This window comes from Rana temporaria, chromosome 3, assembly GCF_905171775.1.
Source record: "Rana temporaria chromosome 3, aRanTem1.1, whole genome shotgun sequence".
NCBI classification, from domain to species: domain Eukaryota; kingdom Metazoa; phylum Chordata; class Amphibia; order Anura; family Ranidae; genus Rana; species Rana temporaria.
Window position 1 is genome coordinate 74,267,587 of NC_053491.1, and position 15,091 is coordinate 74,282,677.

Below are 15,091 nucleotides of genomic sequence, written 5' to 3' on the forward strand. Positions count from 1 at the left end.
AATGCCTGTCTCGATGGAAAAATGATGTAAGTGAGGGTGAACTACCGCTTTAAGTACTCATTTGCATACGCTAGCCGGCATTTCGACTCGAAATGCCCCCAGCGGCGGATGCGGTACTGCATCCTAAGATCCGACAGTGTAAGTGTCTTACAGATGTCGGATCTTCTGACTATCTTTGGAAAAATCCTTCTGAGGATCGTTTCCAAAGATAGCCACAGGGATACGCAGGCTGAACAGCAGTTCCGCCTGCGTATCTCCTTTGAAGATTTGGCCCAATGAGCTAAATTTTGTGTGGGTACAACGTTGCACGACCGCGCAATTGTCAGTTAAAGCGTGGCAGTGCCATATCGCATAAAAAAGCCTGGTCAGGAAGGGGGTAAATCCTTCTGGGGCTGAGATGGCTAAAGCTAATTTACTAAAATCCTTGAGAACGTTCACACAATAAATTATGTTACTATTTATTTCAATTATCCAGTTCCAAGGTTCCTTTTTTTTTTTTTTTAAACAAACATTTTATACTCTGGGTTTTGCACATAGTGGCCCCAATCCTCCTTTTATGGGGTCCCAGGTAGCGCTCCTAGCTCCTCCTCCGCATCAAGTGCACCCACAGAGAGCCGCTTTCCATTTGTTTAAAAATTCCTTGCTCCCACTACGCTGAGAATACTTTATTTCCCTTACATGCAGCTGCTCTTCATCCCCAGCACTGCCTTCAGCCAAGCTGTATGCGGAGAATCTGTAGTGTCATGCCGCGTACACACGGTCGTTTTTCGTCATGAAAAAAACGACGTTTTTCAGCATGTCCAAAAACGAAGTTTTTCCAACTTCATCATTAAAAACTACGTTGCCCACACACCATCGTTTTTGAAAAATGATTAACACAGCGCAGTGACGTACAACACGTACGACGGCACTCTAAAGGGCAAGTTTTATTCGCCTTTGGGCTGCTTTTAGCTGATTCCTTGTTAGTAAAAGACGATTCGCGCTTTTTTGTCTGTTACAGCGTGATGAATGTGCTTACTCCATTATGAATGGTAGTTTTACCAGAACGAGCGCTCCTGTCTCAGAACTTGCTTCTGGGCATGCGTGGGTTTAAAACGTTGTTTTTGCCCACACACGATGATTTTTACCAAAAAGGAAAAACGACATTTTAAAAAACGACTTGAAAAAATGCAGCATGTTCGAATTTTTTTTTTTTTTATTCTGACTCGGTTTGTGAGTGTTGTCTCGCAAAACGAGCATAATTCAAGCTAATGGGGTGTGCAGTACCACATTTGGGCAGAGGTGCGGGGGCGCGGTGGCTTTCTGGCACCCCCCACCTCTGGCCACATGCGGTATTGCAAAGTCAACGTGGAACAAATTATCTTTGTTTCTGTTGACTTCTATGGGCAAACTCGCTCTGATTACAAGCAATTTCCTGGATATATATATATATATATATATATATATATATATATATATATATATATATATATATATATTTTGAGAGAGAGAGAGATATCTATATATAGCTATATATATATATATATATATATATATATATATATATATGTATATGTATATAGCTGTATCTATATATATATATATATATATATATATATATATATGTATATATATATATAGATAGATAGATAGATAGATAGATAGATAGATAGATAGATAGATAGATAGATAGATAGATAGATAAACATATAGATATATAGATACAGTAAAACATTGGTTTGAGAGTAACTTGGTTTGACAGCGTTTTGCAAGACAAGCAAAATGTTTTAATACATTTTGCCTTGATATACAAGCGATGTCTTGATATAAGAGTAGCGTCATGTCACAACTGAGTATAAAAAGAGGAGCCTCTAAGTGTAGCAATATGGTTACATTTAATGAAGGTACAACATTTAGCAACATATTGCTACACTTAGAGGTGCCTCTCTTCTCTTTTATATCCTGTAAAAAAAATGCTTTGATATACAAGTGCTTTGGATTACAAACATGTTTCTGGAACGAATTATGCTTGCAAACCAAGGTTTTACTGTATATATATATATATATATGTATATATAGAGAGAGAGGGAGAGACACAGAGAGAGCAAGGAGTGATGATGTATTAGTAGTCACTGTAATTGTTTTTTCCTATCTGATTGAAATGTTGGCTTTGAACCAGAACAGGGTAGGGAGACACTTACAGAATTAGGTGAAAGAAATGTGAACTCTCTCTTATTTGCGTCTAAGTTTGGTCATTTCGCAATGTGACCAGAACGAAGCATTTGTTGTCATGTGACCCATGACAAGCTTTTTTAAACTGTATAATACATTTTACTTTTCTGACGGCCAGCCATCTTCTTCCACCAACAGGTACCCAGTTCTTTAAATTAAGCAAATAATAGCCAATATACAGTATTTTGTCACAGGAGAAATTTACACATTTTTTAAATTGGGTTTTTAAGCTCCTTTATTAGAGTTTAATAATTAACATCTGTGAACTTTAGGAATCAGCAATCAGATCAGCTACACTATGGGAAAAATGCAACTCTTCTACTTCTTGCTGGCTTTTCTAATCACCGAACAAACATTGGCAAAAAAACAATGTAAATGTGAGTACCAATCATTTCATTATTATTCTTCACACTTCAAACTGGTTTACAATCATTCTGTTACAGCCTGAAAAGATGTATTTTATAAGTATTTAGACTGGTGAGTTTTTTAAATCTTTATTTAAAATTTAGTAATGAGCTGTTTAATGTACACTCTACATTTGAAAGCCTGTGTGAAGAAGACCAGAACGGTGCCTTGTTCTGTAACTATGCATTTATTATGATGATCTGCCGTTATTACTGTAGCTATTCTGTAACTGTATGAGAACTAGATGTTAAGAACAGAGACATTTTGTGTCTACAGTGAATTTTGATATTGTAGATTCTTCATTCCTTATTACTAATGTGAGATGAAGGATGACACTTTCTAATGAAGTAAATCATTTTAAACTCTCTGATTTATGTTAAAAATGTTATTGTATAGACCCAAGTTAAACATATTTTTCCATATTCGGAGAGATTCCACTTTCCAACTAAGTTTAGCAAATGCATGCCTTTTTTACCCACTTTAAAATAGGCACTTTTACCCCCCGCCTGCCCTGGCCAATATTCAGCTTTTAGCGCTGTCGCACATTGAATGACAATTGCACGGTCATGCAACACTGTACCCATATGGATTTTTTCGCACGATTAGAGCTTTCCTTTGGTGGTATTTAAACATCACTGTGTTTTGAAATTTTTTGCTAAATAAATGAAAAAAAGTGTTTTTCTTTGTTTCTGTGTTCTGTTATAACATTTTGCAAATAAATAATCTTACTTCATAAGTTTAGGCCAAACTTTATTCTGCTAAACAAAATTGGTGAAAATAACCCAAATCAGTGTTTATTATTTAGTCTGTAGGAAAGTTATATCGTCCACAAACTATGGGATATATATCTGAAAATCAGTTAATCCTGATGTACTGAAATCCCATTTCCTGAGACCCGAAAATACCAGGACAGTACAAATACCCCCAAATTACCTTTTTGGAAAGTAGACAATGTATTTATTTAGTAAGAGGCATGCCCCGTTATTTTGAAGTTTTTTTGTCACAATTTTTTGGAAAATTAAGAAAATAAATAGTTTTTTTTTCACATTTTGTTTTATCTTTTACATACTGTCACCAGTGCAGTACAGCATCATCATATAAGTGGTGACTGATGACAGTATGTTAAAAAATAAAAATATCATCTGTTTTTTATATTTTCCTTTTTTTGTAATTTTTTTTTTTTTTTTTACATACTGTGACCATAGTAACGCTGTGTCACTCTGTGGAGTTTATCAGGATTTTAATTTTTTTTTTTTTACATACTATGCATGCTTATAGCAGTGAATTTAACTGCTATAAGCAAATATTTTTACTTAATGACATTGTGTAGACACTGTCTATTGTTATGATTATCTTTGATTGGCCACAGCTTTGATTGAACCCCTTTATATTAACAGTTTTTCTGCAGTAATTGGCCACAGAATGTGATCGGATCCTCATCTAAGTCACAATAATAGACAAAACACAATGGGCCAGATTCACGTAGAGCGGCGCATCTTTGTGCCGGCGTAGCGCATCTCATGTGCGCTACGCCAACGTAACTGTGAGGCCTCGTACTCACGACCAAACATGTCTGCTGAAACTGGTCCGCGGACCAGTTTCAGCGGACATGTTCGTTCGTGTGTAGGCAGTAACGTACAGAATTCCAGCAAACAATCGTCGGCCAGACCGTTTTCCAACGAACAACTGTTTCCTGGTCTTGCTTTAAAACAGTCTGCTGGAATCGTGTCCGTCAGACATGTTCGGTCGTCTGTACACAAAAGCAGCGTACAAAAACCCCGCGCATGCTCAGTCCAAATGAGGAGACGGGAGCGCTCGTTCAGGTAAAACTCGCGTTTCTTTGGGATATGGCACATTCGTCATTAGAAACCTTTTATTCTAGCAAGAGAACAATGTCTTAAAAAGGCGCACTAAACCACATTTTAAAGCCTCGTTTTATTAATTCTTCTCTTGCTAGAATAACCCCGTTCTCTTGCTGATGCAATTTCAATAGAGTTGTCCCATACTGAAATGTCACATTTCTTGCTTGTGATGTAATCCTTTAATAATGTTTTCTATGCCAGACGTGTGTTTTGGTTGGTGGTCCTCCATAATTTAGAGTAGTCATTTTTGTAAAGGAATGTGCATTTTTTTAATTTCTTTTTTTGTTTCTAGTTATGTCACCATTTAAACTTTTTTTTTTTTACATGTTTTTTTAAATTTTTTTTTTTTTTGTTGGTGTTTCATTAGAGAATATTAAACCATGTTGGCACACCAAATGTCCCCCCCCCCCCCCAAGGAGTGTGTCCTTTGTAAATTACCCATTGTATATTTATTAAAGGTTTGCTGCCTAATAATCCCCACAGTATATCAAACAATAGACATGTTTTCAAATGAAAGCAAAAGGCCTTTTATTCAGGCAAATGTCATCACAAAAAATAAAAAGAACAGCAGCACTAGAATAGATAGCAAACTATATGCAAACTTGCATTTCCAACATGGTGAAGGATAAACTTCCAAGCCTCAGGAGCCAAACACAAAAATATGAAGCAGCAGCACACAAACAAAGGAACCCAAACTGTGGTAGTACAAACAAGATGTCCTTTATGTGGAAGGAAATGGAAGGCAGAAAATCAACGTTTCCTCCTCTTTCCAGCCTTCCCTCCAGGCAGCCTTCCAGCGGATCGAACACGGGGTCTTGCAGGTGGGGTTGATGTGGCAGCAGGAGGATGGTGTTCCGCAAGCCGGGCCGGGTCACATAGCCCAGTGTCTGGGGTCAGCAGGCCCCTCTGCATCCACCAAAGGACCTGGTTCATCAGGGCCTTTGCCAGTCTTCTCTGGTCCTCCTCCCCTTCATTTAAATCATGGGCCAATGAGGCACTGAAGGCCTCTGTGGGGTTGAGGGGGGCCCTCATGATGGCGCTTGCCTCCTGGATCATGCGGAGGCTTGCCTCCTCCACAGGCCTCAACTGCCTCCTTCGGCCTGATGGCCTCACCTGGGGGGGAGAAGACTGGCTGGTGGTGGTTCTCCTGGCCGGGTGGACCTGCTGCAGGCCACTGGGCCCAGCCTCCTCCTGGCTGCCACTGACCCCGGCCTCCTCCTGGCTGCCACTGACCCCGGCCTCCTCCTGGCTGCCACTGACCCCGGCCTCCTCCTGGCTGCCACTGACCCCGGCCTCCTCCTGGCTGACAGACACCTGAGGATCTGCCACCTCCTGGCTGATCTCTTCTTCCTGTGTGGAAAAAAAAAGAATTTTTTTACAATTTCGCTAAATAAAACCACACTCATTTTCATGTTTTTCGTTCAGTATTTTCTGTTCATTATTACTTGAATACACTCTACTTCTGACCCCTGCAGTTGTCATCCCTGACACCTATTTGTCTGTACACCTTTTTGTTTGCTTTTTTCCAGCTTGGTTTTTTTTTTACAATATCTAATCATTAATCCACCAAGAATTATTTACGCCATAAATATAGAGGAAACTACTATACCTCCTCATCGAAGGGTGGCAGATCTGCATCTCTGTCAGCCAGGCCCTCTTCCTCCGACTCTGCAGGGCTGTGGTCATCTGGGGAATGTCCGCTGGAAGGTAGCATGGAGGAAAGGTTGGAATAAAGACTGGACATCGTTTTCCTGCCTTCCATTTCGTCCCGCAAAAAAGCCATCTGTTTATAATACCACAGTTTGGGTTCCTTTGCTTGTCTTGCTGCTGCTCCCGATTTTTTGATTTTATTAGCTTTGTATGCTCTCCTGTATGTGCTTCTGAGGTTGGCAAGTTTATCCTTCACCATGTTGGCAGTGCATCCTGGCACCCAAGTTTGCATATAATTTGCTAGCTCTTCTAGTGCTGCCGCTCGTACCTCTTTATTGCAATATAACGAGTGTTTTGAATTCCACAGGATGGGCGTGTCCTGGTATTTTTGAAGTAAGGCCTCTATAGATTCCTTGCTTTGTAGGAGGTCCATTGCAATTTTTGCAAAATTATATTTCTTTTTGAGTCTAGATTACAAAAACATAAACCACAGAAAAATAAATATTCCAAAGGATCAGCGTTGACCTTGATCTAATATGTGTCTTCAAATTTATTACCTATATCTAATTCCAAACACAGTCTCTCTTGTTTAAACAATGATTGGCAGCTCGGCCGCATTGCTTGTACCAAACATTGATTTGCTAGATGCAGAGCCATTGTTCACATTGCAGTAAATATTTTAAATATATTAAATTAAACAATGCTTACAAATGACAGTTTTCATCTAGGCACTCTTTCATGTGTAAATCTCATACCCCTGACAATGGATGACATAAAAGACACTTCCTAATGACCTCTGTACAACCAACACTTGAACAATACTTTGCCTGATCTGAATACACCATTCAAAAACTTGTCAATGAGGTACAGCATTGTTCACATCTCTATTTTGTGAGGTGTCCAAAAGCATTTGGATACCAAAATAACATTGTGGTACCCCATAGACAGAATAGCTTAAAAAGGGTGCAACCAACAGCCCAAACCCCCATCCCATGTGTCTACATTTTCAAGGCCTCTGCTGATCACATTTTTAATTTCCTTACCTTCCTGTCTCTCGCTCCTCGTTTCTCACGCTCGCCTAATTACCGCGTAAGATGCGTAATCACGGCGTAAACCTTTTAAACACTCCGCGTATTTATGAAACCCCGCCCTCGTCACCTTTGCGAGGCCCCTAATCAATGAGTTTAGGAAATATGGCGTTAACTGTGTATGTTCTGGATGCGCTCGAAGATTCTCCGCGTAACGGACGTAAACACGTTGTTTGCATTCTCTACACTCCGCGTATGTATTAAACGCCGCCCTCTTCTCCGCCCATGGCGTAAGAATTCATCTTTTCCACGCCCATAATCTCTGTGGGAAAGGAAAGATGGCGATGTCACACGAGCGGGCACGATGCTCTCATGCCACAAGTGAAGGGACAGAGGCAGGGACGTCCCGATCAAGGAAAAGAAGATATAAAGCCACTAATATGCGGTTCCAGGAAATGGTGGAGTTAGTTTACATCATGCGAAAAAAGGACTATGATGGTGAATTAGGGCCATACAAGACCCCTAACCGCCGAAAGGCACATATTATGGACAAGGTGGCGAGGAGAATGCAGAGGATGTTTGGGATCACCAGGTCCAAGGAACAGCTGAGGAAACGCTGGTCAGACTTAAAATTGAGGGAGCCACATCAGATGAAGAAAATACTTAAAATTCTGCGTAAAAGTAAGTAAATATATATTGGGGTTGGGGGGGGGGGGGGTGGTGATTGTCTGCAATAATGTGTTGCCATGTATATTTCACCATCTGCCTCCTTGGCCTGCTTGTAATTTTAAAGACATGTTGTTATTTATTTTTTAGAACATAAATAACTACATATTTACAAACAGTGTTCTTAGTAAACAACGTAACATCACATAGTTTATCAGAAAGGCTCGGTTATTCCAGGAACAACACACCTGGACATGGCTCACTGGCCAAAAACTTTGTTTGTAAACATTGTGTAAAAGCTAGTTCTAGAAATAATATGGTAATAAAGCAGATGTTTTCACATCTGCAATGCAGAGCACCTGTGTCTCCCCAAATCAAAAATGGGTTTTGGTAGGGTCTCCCAGAAATACAGTTTAGGGGGGACATCCATGTGTGTCACTTTGCTAAAAAGGGGCAGGATCAGAGCTTGCCATATAGAAGTAATTGCAAAATGTAGGTTTGGTGAAAGATAAAAGTAACTAAATGAAAGCATCTTCTAAGCAATGTGTGCGATTTATGCTCTCCAATATCTGTGTGCTGATGAGTCTACATTTTTTTTGGTTTATTTCAGGGGAAAGAAGTCGCCAGCATTTGGAGGAGGCAGAGAGGGCCAGACAAGGCCAAAATCTGCCATCTCAACATGTGGAGGAGGAGGAGGATGTGGAAGGAGAAGAGGATGTGGAAGGAGAGGAGGATGTGGAAGGAGAGGAGGATGTGGAAGGAGAGGAGGATGTGGAAGGAGAGGAGAATGTGGAAGGAGAAGAGGATGTGGAAGGAGAGGAGGATGTGGAAGGAGAGGAGGATGTGGAAGGAGAGGAGGAAGGAAGAAAGGAGGAAGGAAGAGAGGAGGAAGAAGTAATTTTGGACTTAGAAGTCATAGCAGATGAAGGGCAAGTGGCGGAAGAACAATTTGGCGAATTGAAAGAAGGTGGATTGATGGATGAAGGAGGAGTCCAAGATGATGGGGAAGTGGTGGAAGAAGGAGGAGTGATTGAAGATGATGGGGAGGTGGTGGAAGAAGGAGGAGTGATAGAAGATGTCGAAGAGGTGGAAAGGAGAAGCCCATCAGGTCAGTGTCACCCTAGCTTGATTCAAAAAAACATATGTAGATAGGCCTCATTGAAAAATAATATTGTAAATGCCATTTTTTTTTTTTGTTTTAGGGGAGGAGGATGGTGTGCCAATATTTTCACGTGCAAGTGCTGCTATAATTATTCAGCAGGTAATGGAGTGCAGCACTGAAATGCACAATATGCGTGAAAGGATGTTTCTCATGGAACAGAATGTAACAAATGTCCTTTTGGAATGCAGCACGGAAATGGACAATATGCGGCAAAGAATGATGGTCATCGAATCTAATTTTAAGAACATTATTGACATGATGGGCCGTGTCAAAGACTGAAACACCCCCCGCCCATCCCCCGCCCCCACAAACATTTTTACAGTTTGAATAATGAATACGCCAAAATTTGAAGATACACACACAGTGTGCCAACATGTGCTATCTGCCATCACAGAATATCTAATGTCTGTGCTTTGTGGGTCCAACCCCCTCCTCCATCCTCAAGTAGTTGAGAGGAAGGGTTTGCTCCCACAAAACACAGACATTGATCACCCATGATGTCAGATAGCACATGTGGCCATTTGTCTGTTGAACCAATGACATTTGGCGAGTTTGCACTGAATGTGTGTATCTTCCAATTTTGGCGTGTTCCAGTGTGAAAGCACACCATGACTGACTGCTGTTGTGAGTTTTTATATTTTTGGAATTGGATTTTGTTACTTTTTGACCATGTTGAACATTTTGGGATACTATAAAGTTTAGACCATAAAGAATAAACAACGCCAAAATTTTTTAAAAATATATATATAGAATTATAAATCTCTCTAATCACTGAATTTAGTGAAGTAGAGATTTGACTCCAAATTCTCACCTAAAAATTTTCTTTTAGAAAAACACACCAAAAACAAAAAAAATGGTTAAAAAATTATTGTTTTTTGTGCCTAAAAAATATGGCCAAAAAAAATTTAAGGCGGTAAACACCCCACCAAATATAATCTATATATATATATATATGTAAACAATAAATCTAACTATATTTGAGTAAAAAAAAAGTGAACTTGTTAATAAATGTATAATCTGCATAATATTTTTGGTTGAATTACCTGAAAAAAAAAAAAAAGTTTAAAAAATTTTTGAAGACTCCTAAGTACAAAAGCAGGGAGTAATGAAAAAAATATAAAATTATTTTTGGGGTCATGAACAAGCAAAAATTAAAAAAACTTGACCTCAACATTTACAAATGGAGTTGCTTCTTATTTCTAGACTCAATACCCTGTTTGTAGATGAGTGAATACTGTGCAAAATGTGGTTAGTTACTAAAAGTGGAGAAATCAATTATGCATTACAATTGAAGAAGTTAGTTAGAGAACCAGGAAGACAGAAAAAGAGAAAAAGCATTAATGACAAACAACTGTATAAAGTCCAATGGTCTAATTATTTATTATTTTTTAGAATATTCCTTTCTTTGGGGGCCGAATTAGAAAGAAATATGATCTGGCATAGCAATGGCCCCCCGACCCATGAAGTACTCAACATATTTGTCGCGTACCTCACGAGCTGATTGGGGGGCCAAGCCAGCGCGACCAGTGTCCAGCCCGGGAAGGGGATCTGAGGGTAGTCTTGCCTCAGAACCGATGTCGGGTAGGTACGTCTGGGAGTGCCTGCGTAAAAAGTTGTGCAAAATGCAGCAGGCAAATACAACGGTGTCCAATTTATATTCCGCCAGATGTATCGATGTCCTGAACAGGCGGAACCGGTTGGTGAGTATCCCAAAGGCATTCTCGACTACCCTCCGAGCCCTGGCCAACCGAAAATTAAACACACTCCTCTCTGAGGTGAGGGTCCTCTGGGGAAAAGGCCGCATGAGGTGAGGACCAAGCCCGAAAGCCTCGTCCGCTAGGAACACAAACGGAAGTCCTTCCACATTATCTTCATCTGGTGGCAATGCCAGACCACCAGCTTGGAGACGATCATAGAAATCAGTCCGTGCGAACACTCCCCCATCAGACATCCGGCCGTTCTTCCCCACGTCCACATATAGAAACTCATACTGTGCCGACACCACCGCCATCAACACAATACTATGATAACCCTTGTAATTATAATAGTAGGACCCCGAGCGGGGTGGGGGCACAATGCGGACGTGTTTCCCATCTATTGCTCCACCGCAGTTTGGAAAATCACACCGCTGGGCAAATTGGGAAGCCACAGACTGCCATTCCTGTGGTGTGGAGGGTAGCTGTGGGGACAAACAAAATTAGAGATTTAGTACTTTGTAACAAATACATCCTACAAGCATCCTTGTGACAGTTCACAGTATTAAAATTGCATTAGAAAAATGTGCATGGAGAATTTGGGAAATGAAATATATAGGGCCACTTCATTAAGAGACTCCACAGCCCTCTGATGGGGACAATAAAAGTTTGAAGGGGGGGACACAAAAACCAAAAAGTCCTGTTTGAAAAAATGGCAAGGTGGGTTTGTCCCTAGGATAGCATGCTGGACAGGTTAATATTGGGTAAGGGACAAATATGCAGGTAGGCCAAGAATAAAACATGTAAAGCTGATATCAACATGCATAGGGAGAAAAGGTAACGTTAGTTAAACACACAGCATATCTGGGAAAATAAAAATAAAGTTAGTTGGCCACATTATTAGAGCCAGGAAACTTACCTTAATATACTCCTCATGCATAACTTTGATGATGGCAGCACACGTGTCCGGTATGATGACCCCAAGCGCCTGCGGAGAGATGCCTGTCGAGAACTTGAGGTCCTGCAGGCTCCTCCCAGTCGCCAGGTACCGCAACGTGGCAATAAGCCTCTGCTCGGCCGTGATGGCTTGGCGCATCACAGTGTCCTGCCTCGTGATATAGGGGGACAGAAGATCCAGCAGACGGTTGAATACGGGGTCCGTCATGCGGAGAAAATTCCTAAAGTCATTAGGATTATTCTCCTGGAGTTCCCTAAGCAGAGGCATATGTGAGAACTGGTCACGCTGGCGCAACCAATTCTTGGTCCAGAAACGCCTCCGCCCCCTGTTTCTGGCCAAAGTACTGGACAAATGAACATATCCAGCAGCCATCCCATAAACAGCACCAACTCGCGAAAATTGACGCTGCTGCTCCATCATGGCTTCAAACCGGCCGGCTGGTCAGTCAAGAACACACTGAAACAGAAAGCACTCGCAAATCCAGCACTACCTGCGACAAACGCGTGACAAACAGATACGAGCGCACAGGATGCAACTGCTAAAGCAGAAACAACCTGCTTGCCTATAGCCGAATGACAACTACGTTACCGCAAGCACACGCACTGAACCCGTGAATACACGCTGTCAAAGCCTGGAGACCGAGAAGCGCGAATCAGCTCTAACCAAACCTTCACTAACACGAGCAAACACGTAACTAGCAAAAGAGGAACAGAGGGCGGCGCCATTAACTTTGGTCTTCCCCTTTATAGTGACGTCGTACGTAGTTTACGTGCACGCGTTCCGGTACGACGGGAATTTGGTCCGCTGGTGTGTACACGCCAGCGGAACAAAACACAAATCAGCCTTGTACGCCGGAAACTGTCGGGCAGACAGTTTCCAGCGCACAGATCCGGTCGTGAGTACAAGGCCTGAGAGGCAAGAACAGTATTCACAAAGCACAAGCCCCCTACGTTGCGCCTGTGTAACATAAATTGGCCGGCGTAAGCCCGCCTTATTCAAAGTAGGGAGGTAGTGGGCGTGATCTATTAAAATGAAGCGTGACCCCATGTAAATGAAGGGCCGAACGAACGACGCATGCGCGCACATCCTCAGAATCACGTCGCATTTACTCCCTAAGATACGACGACTCAATGCCTACGACGTGAACGTAACCTACGCCCAGCCCCTATCACGTACGACTTACGTAAACGATGTAAAATACGACGGCTGTTCCGACGTTTCCGACGTCCATACCTTAACATGACTTACCCCTGCTTTATGAGGCTTAACGTTACGCCGGACGTATGCCTTACGTAAACGGCGTAGATTACAGCGACGGGCGTAGGTACGTTCGTGAATCGGCGTATCTTGCACATTTACATATTCGACGCGTAAATCAATGGAAGCGCCCCTTGCGGCCAGCGTAAATATGCGCACAAGATACGACAGCGTAGGAGACTTACGTCGGTCGTATTTCAGGCGTATCTTACTTGAAGAATCAGGCGCACAGATACGACGGCGCATCCGTGCACTTACGCGGCGTATCAGTAGATACGTCGGCGTAAGTGCTTGCTGAATCCGGGCCATAGTGCTTAAGCTGATCACACAAACAATAGTAATCTAAATTGGCCCAAGCATGTATGAATGTGAGTTAGGAGCCTTAGATTGTAAGCTCTTTGAGGGCAGGGACTTATATGAATGTACAATATATATATATATACTGCTGAGCAGGCCCGGACTGGGACAAAAAATAGGCCCGGGCATTTAAGACTGAGCAGCCCATTTTTCCCAGGAACAGGGGGGGGGGGGGGGTTTGATTTCGGTAGGCATTCGCGGGGGGTTTCTGGTGTCCTCCACACTGTAATGTGCGGGGAAACTGTGATATAATGGGGACAGCACTGTAAAGTGGCACTGTAATGATTACAGGTAGGCCCCTTTATATTACAATGCCCCTGCAATTATTCCCCCTTTTCTCTGTAATCACAGTGCCCCCTTTTACTCTCTGCTCACTGTGCACTTCTCCAGCTCCTCCTGCCCCCGTACATCAGAGTCCGCACAGACCCACCCTTACATCAGAGCCTGCACAGAGCCCCCTTACATCAGAGCCCGTATTGACCCCCCCTTACATCAGAGTCCACACACCACCCCCCTTACATCAGAGTCCGCACAGACAACCCTTAGAGTCTGCAGAATTTCCACTTACTGTAAGCTGCTAATCCACTGCGGGTTTCCGCATCGCACCCGACTTGCACGGCAGTTCACACTGCCATATGTGAACTGCTGGGGAGTGTCATACTACATTAACGTTGCCTCCATTTCAGCTCGCATATCATACTGCGAACTGACAGTTCGGACATGAACCGGATCACATAGGTGTGAACACCCATGCGATCCGATTCTGGTGCGGACCAAAAAAGTGTCCTGTGCGTGTTTGGTCTGAATGCGGTGCGATTTCAGCCATACTATCTGTATGGCTGAAATCGCAATGCATGGACATTGCATGTGATTTGCATTGCGAATCACATGCGATATTGCACAGCACACTAGTATGAACCGTGCCTTAAGGGGGGATCTCATGTAAAGTGGTGTTCTGAGAACCCTGATTTGGGCCAGGTTCACACTAGTGCGCTATCGCATGTGATTCGCACTGCAGTGCAAATCACATGCAATGTCTTTGCAATGCAATTTCAGCCATACAGATACTATGGCTGATATTGGATCGAATTTGGACCAAACACGCACAGGACACTTTTTTTGGTCCGCACCGGAATCGGCTCGCATGGGTGTTCACACCTATGTGATCCGGTTCATGTCCGAACTGTCAGTTTGCAGTGCGATATGCGAGCTGAAATGCGGGCTTCGTTAATGTAGTATGACACTCCGCAATCAAGCAATAATATAAAACAGTCATTAAGTTCCTAGAGAAAGTAAATAGCTCTATGCCTCTCAATGTTTGCCCACAATAAGCCCCATGACTTCCTAGCAGCTACTAAAAAGCCTCCCTCCTATTTGTGAGCTCTGCTGTCTTTAATAGTCTGGTTTAGGGGGAAGTACCTACCCTCCCAAATTAACCCCTTATTAGCCATGTTTCAGGCTGACTCTACAACTGCTATAAGCATCTAATTATTTTTGTGACAGTGCCCCACAGAGACCATTTATGAATGTCATTAATATCAGAATATCAGAATGTGAAAGTAAACAGACCCCAATCTAACATGTTGGGAGACATGTCTCATTCTCTAACCACTGAACAATTTGTGTGAGCACTAGAGATAAGCAAACCTGTCAGGATTTTCTTTGAGCCAGGTGGGAACTCAGAACCCTGAGAGCTTAGTGCCAAACCCCAGTGAAGTCTAAAGGGAGAGAAAATACCTGTTCTTCTGGCCTGTTTCAGGATTTTGTTGGAAAAAAACATGGGTAGCTGGGCACTGAACTTAAGCAGATGTACCAATGGAAAGCTAACAAAAAAAATTCTC

At 42.2% G+C, this 15,091-nt stretch overlaps 1 protein-coding gene across 1 annotated transcript in view; it reads left to right on the forward strand.

Moving 5' to 3' along the window:
* The first annotated feature begins 2,238 nt into the window (after window positions 1–2,238).
* LIPC (lipase C, hepatic type) overlaps window positions 2,239–15,091 on the forward strand; it is a 212,728-nt gene continuing 199,875 nt past the window's right edge. The window contains exons 1-2 of the mRNA XM_040342761.1: window positions 2,239–2,349; window positions 2,484–2,588. Coding sequence (XP_040198695.1) covers window positions 2,510–2,588 — 79 coding nt within the window. The 5' untranslated portion in view covers window positions 2,239–2,349; window positions 2,484–2,509. The remainder of the gene's footprint in view (window positions 2,350–2,483; window positions 2,589–15,091) is intronic.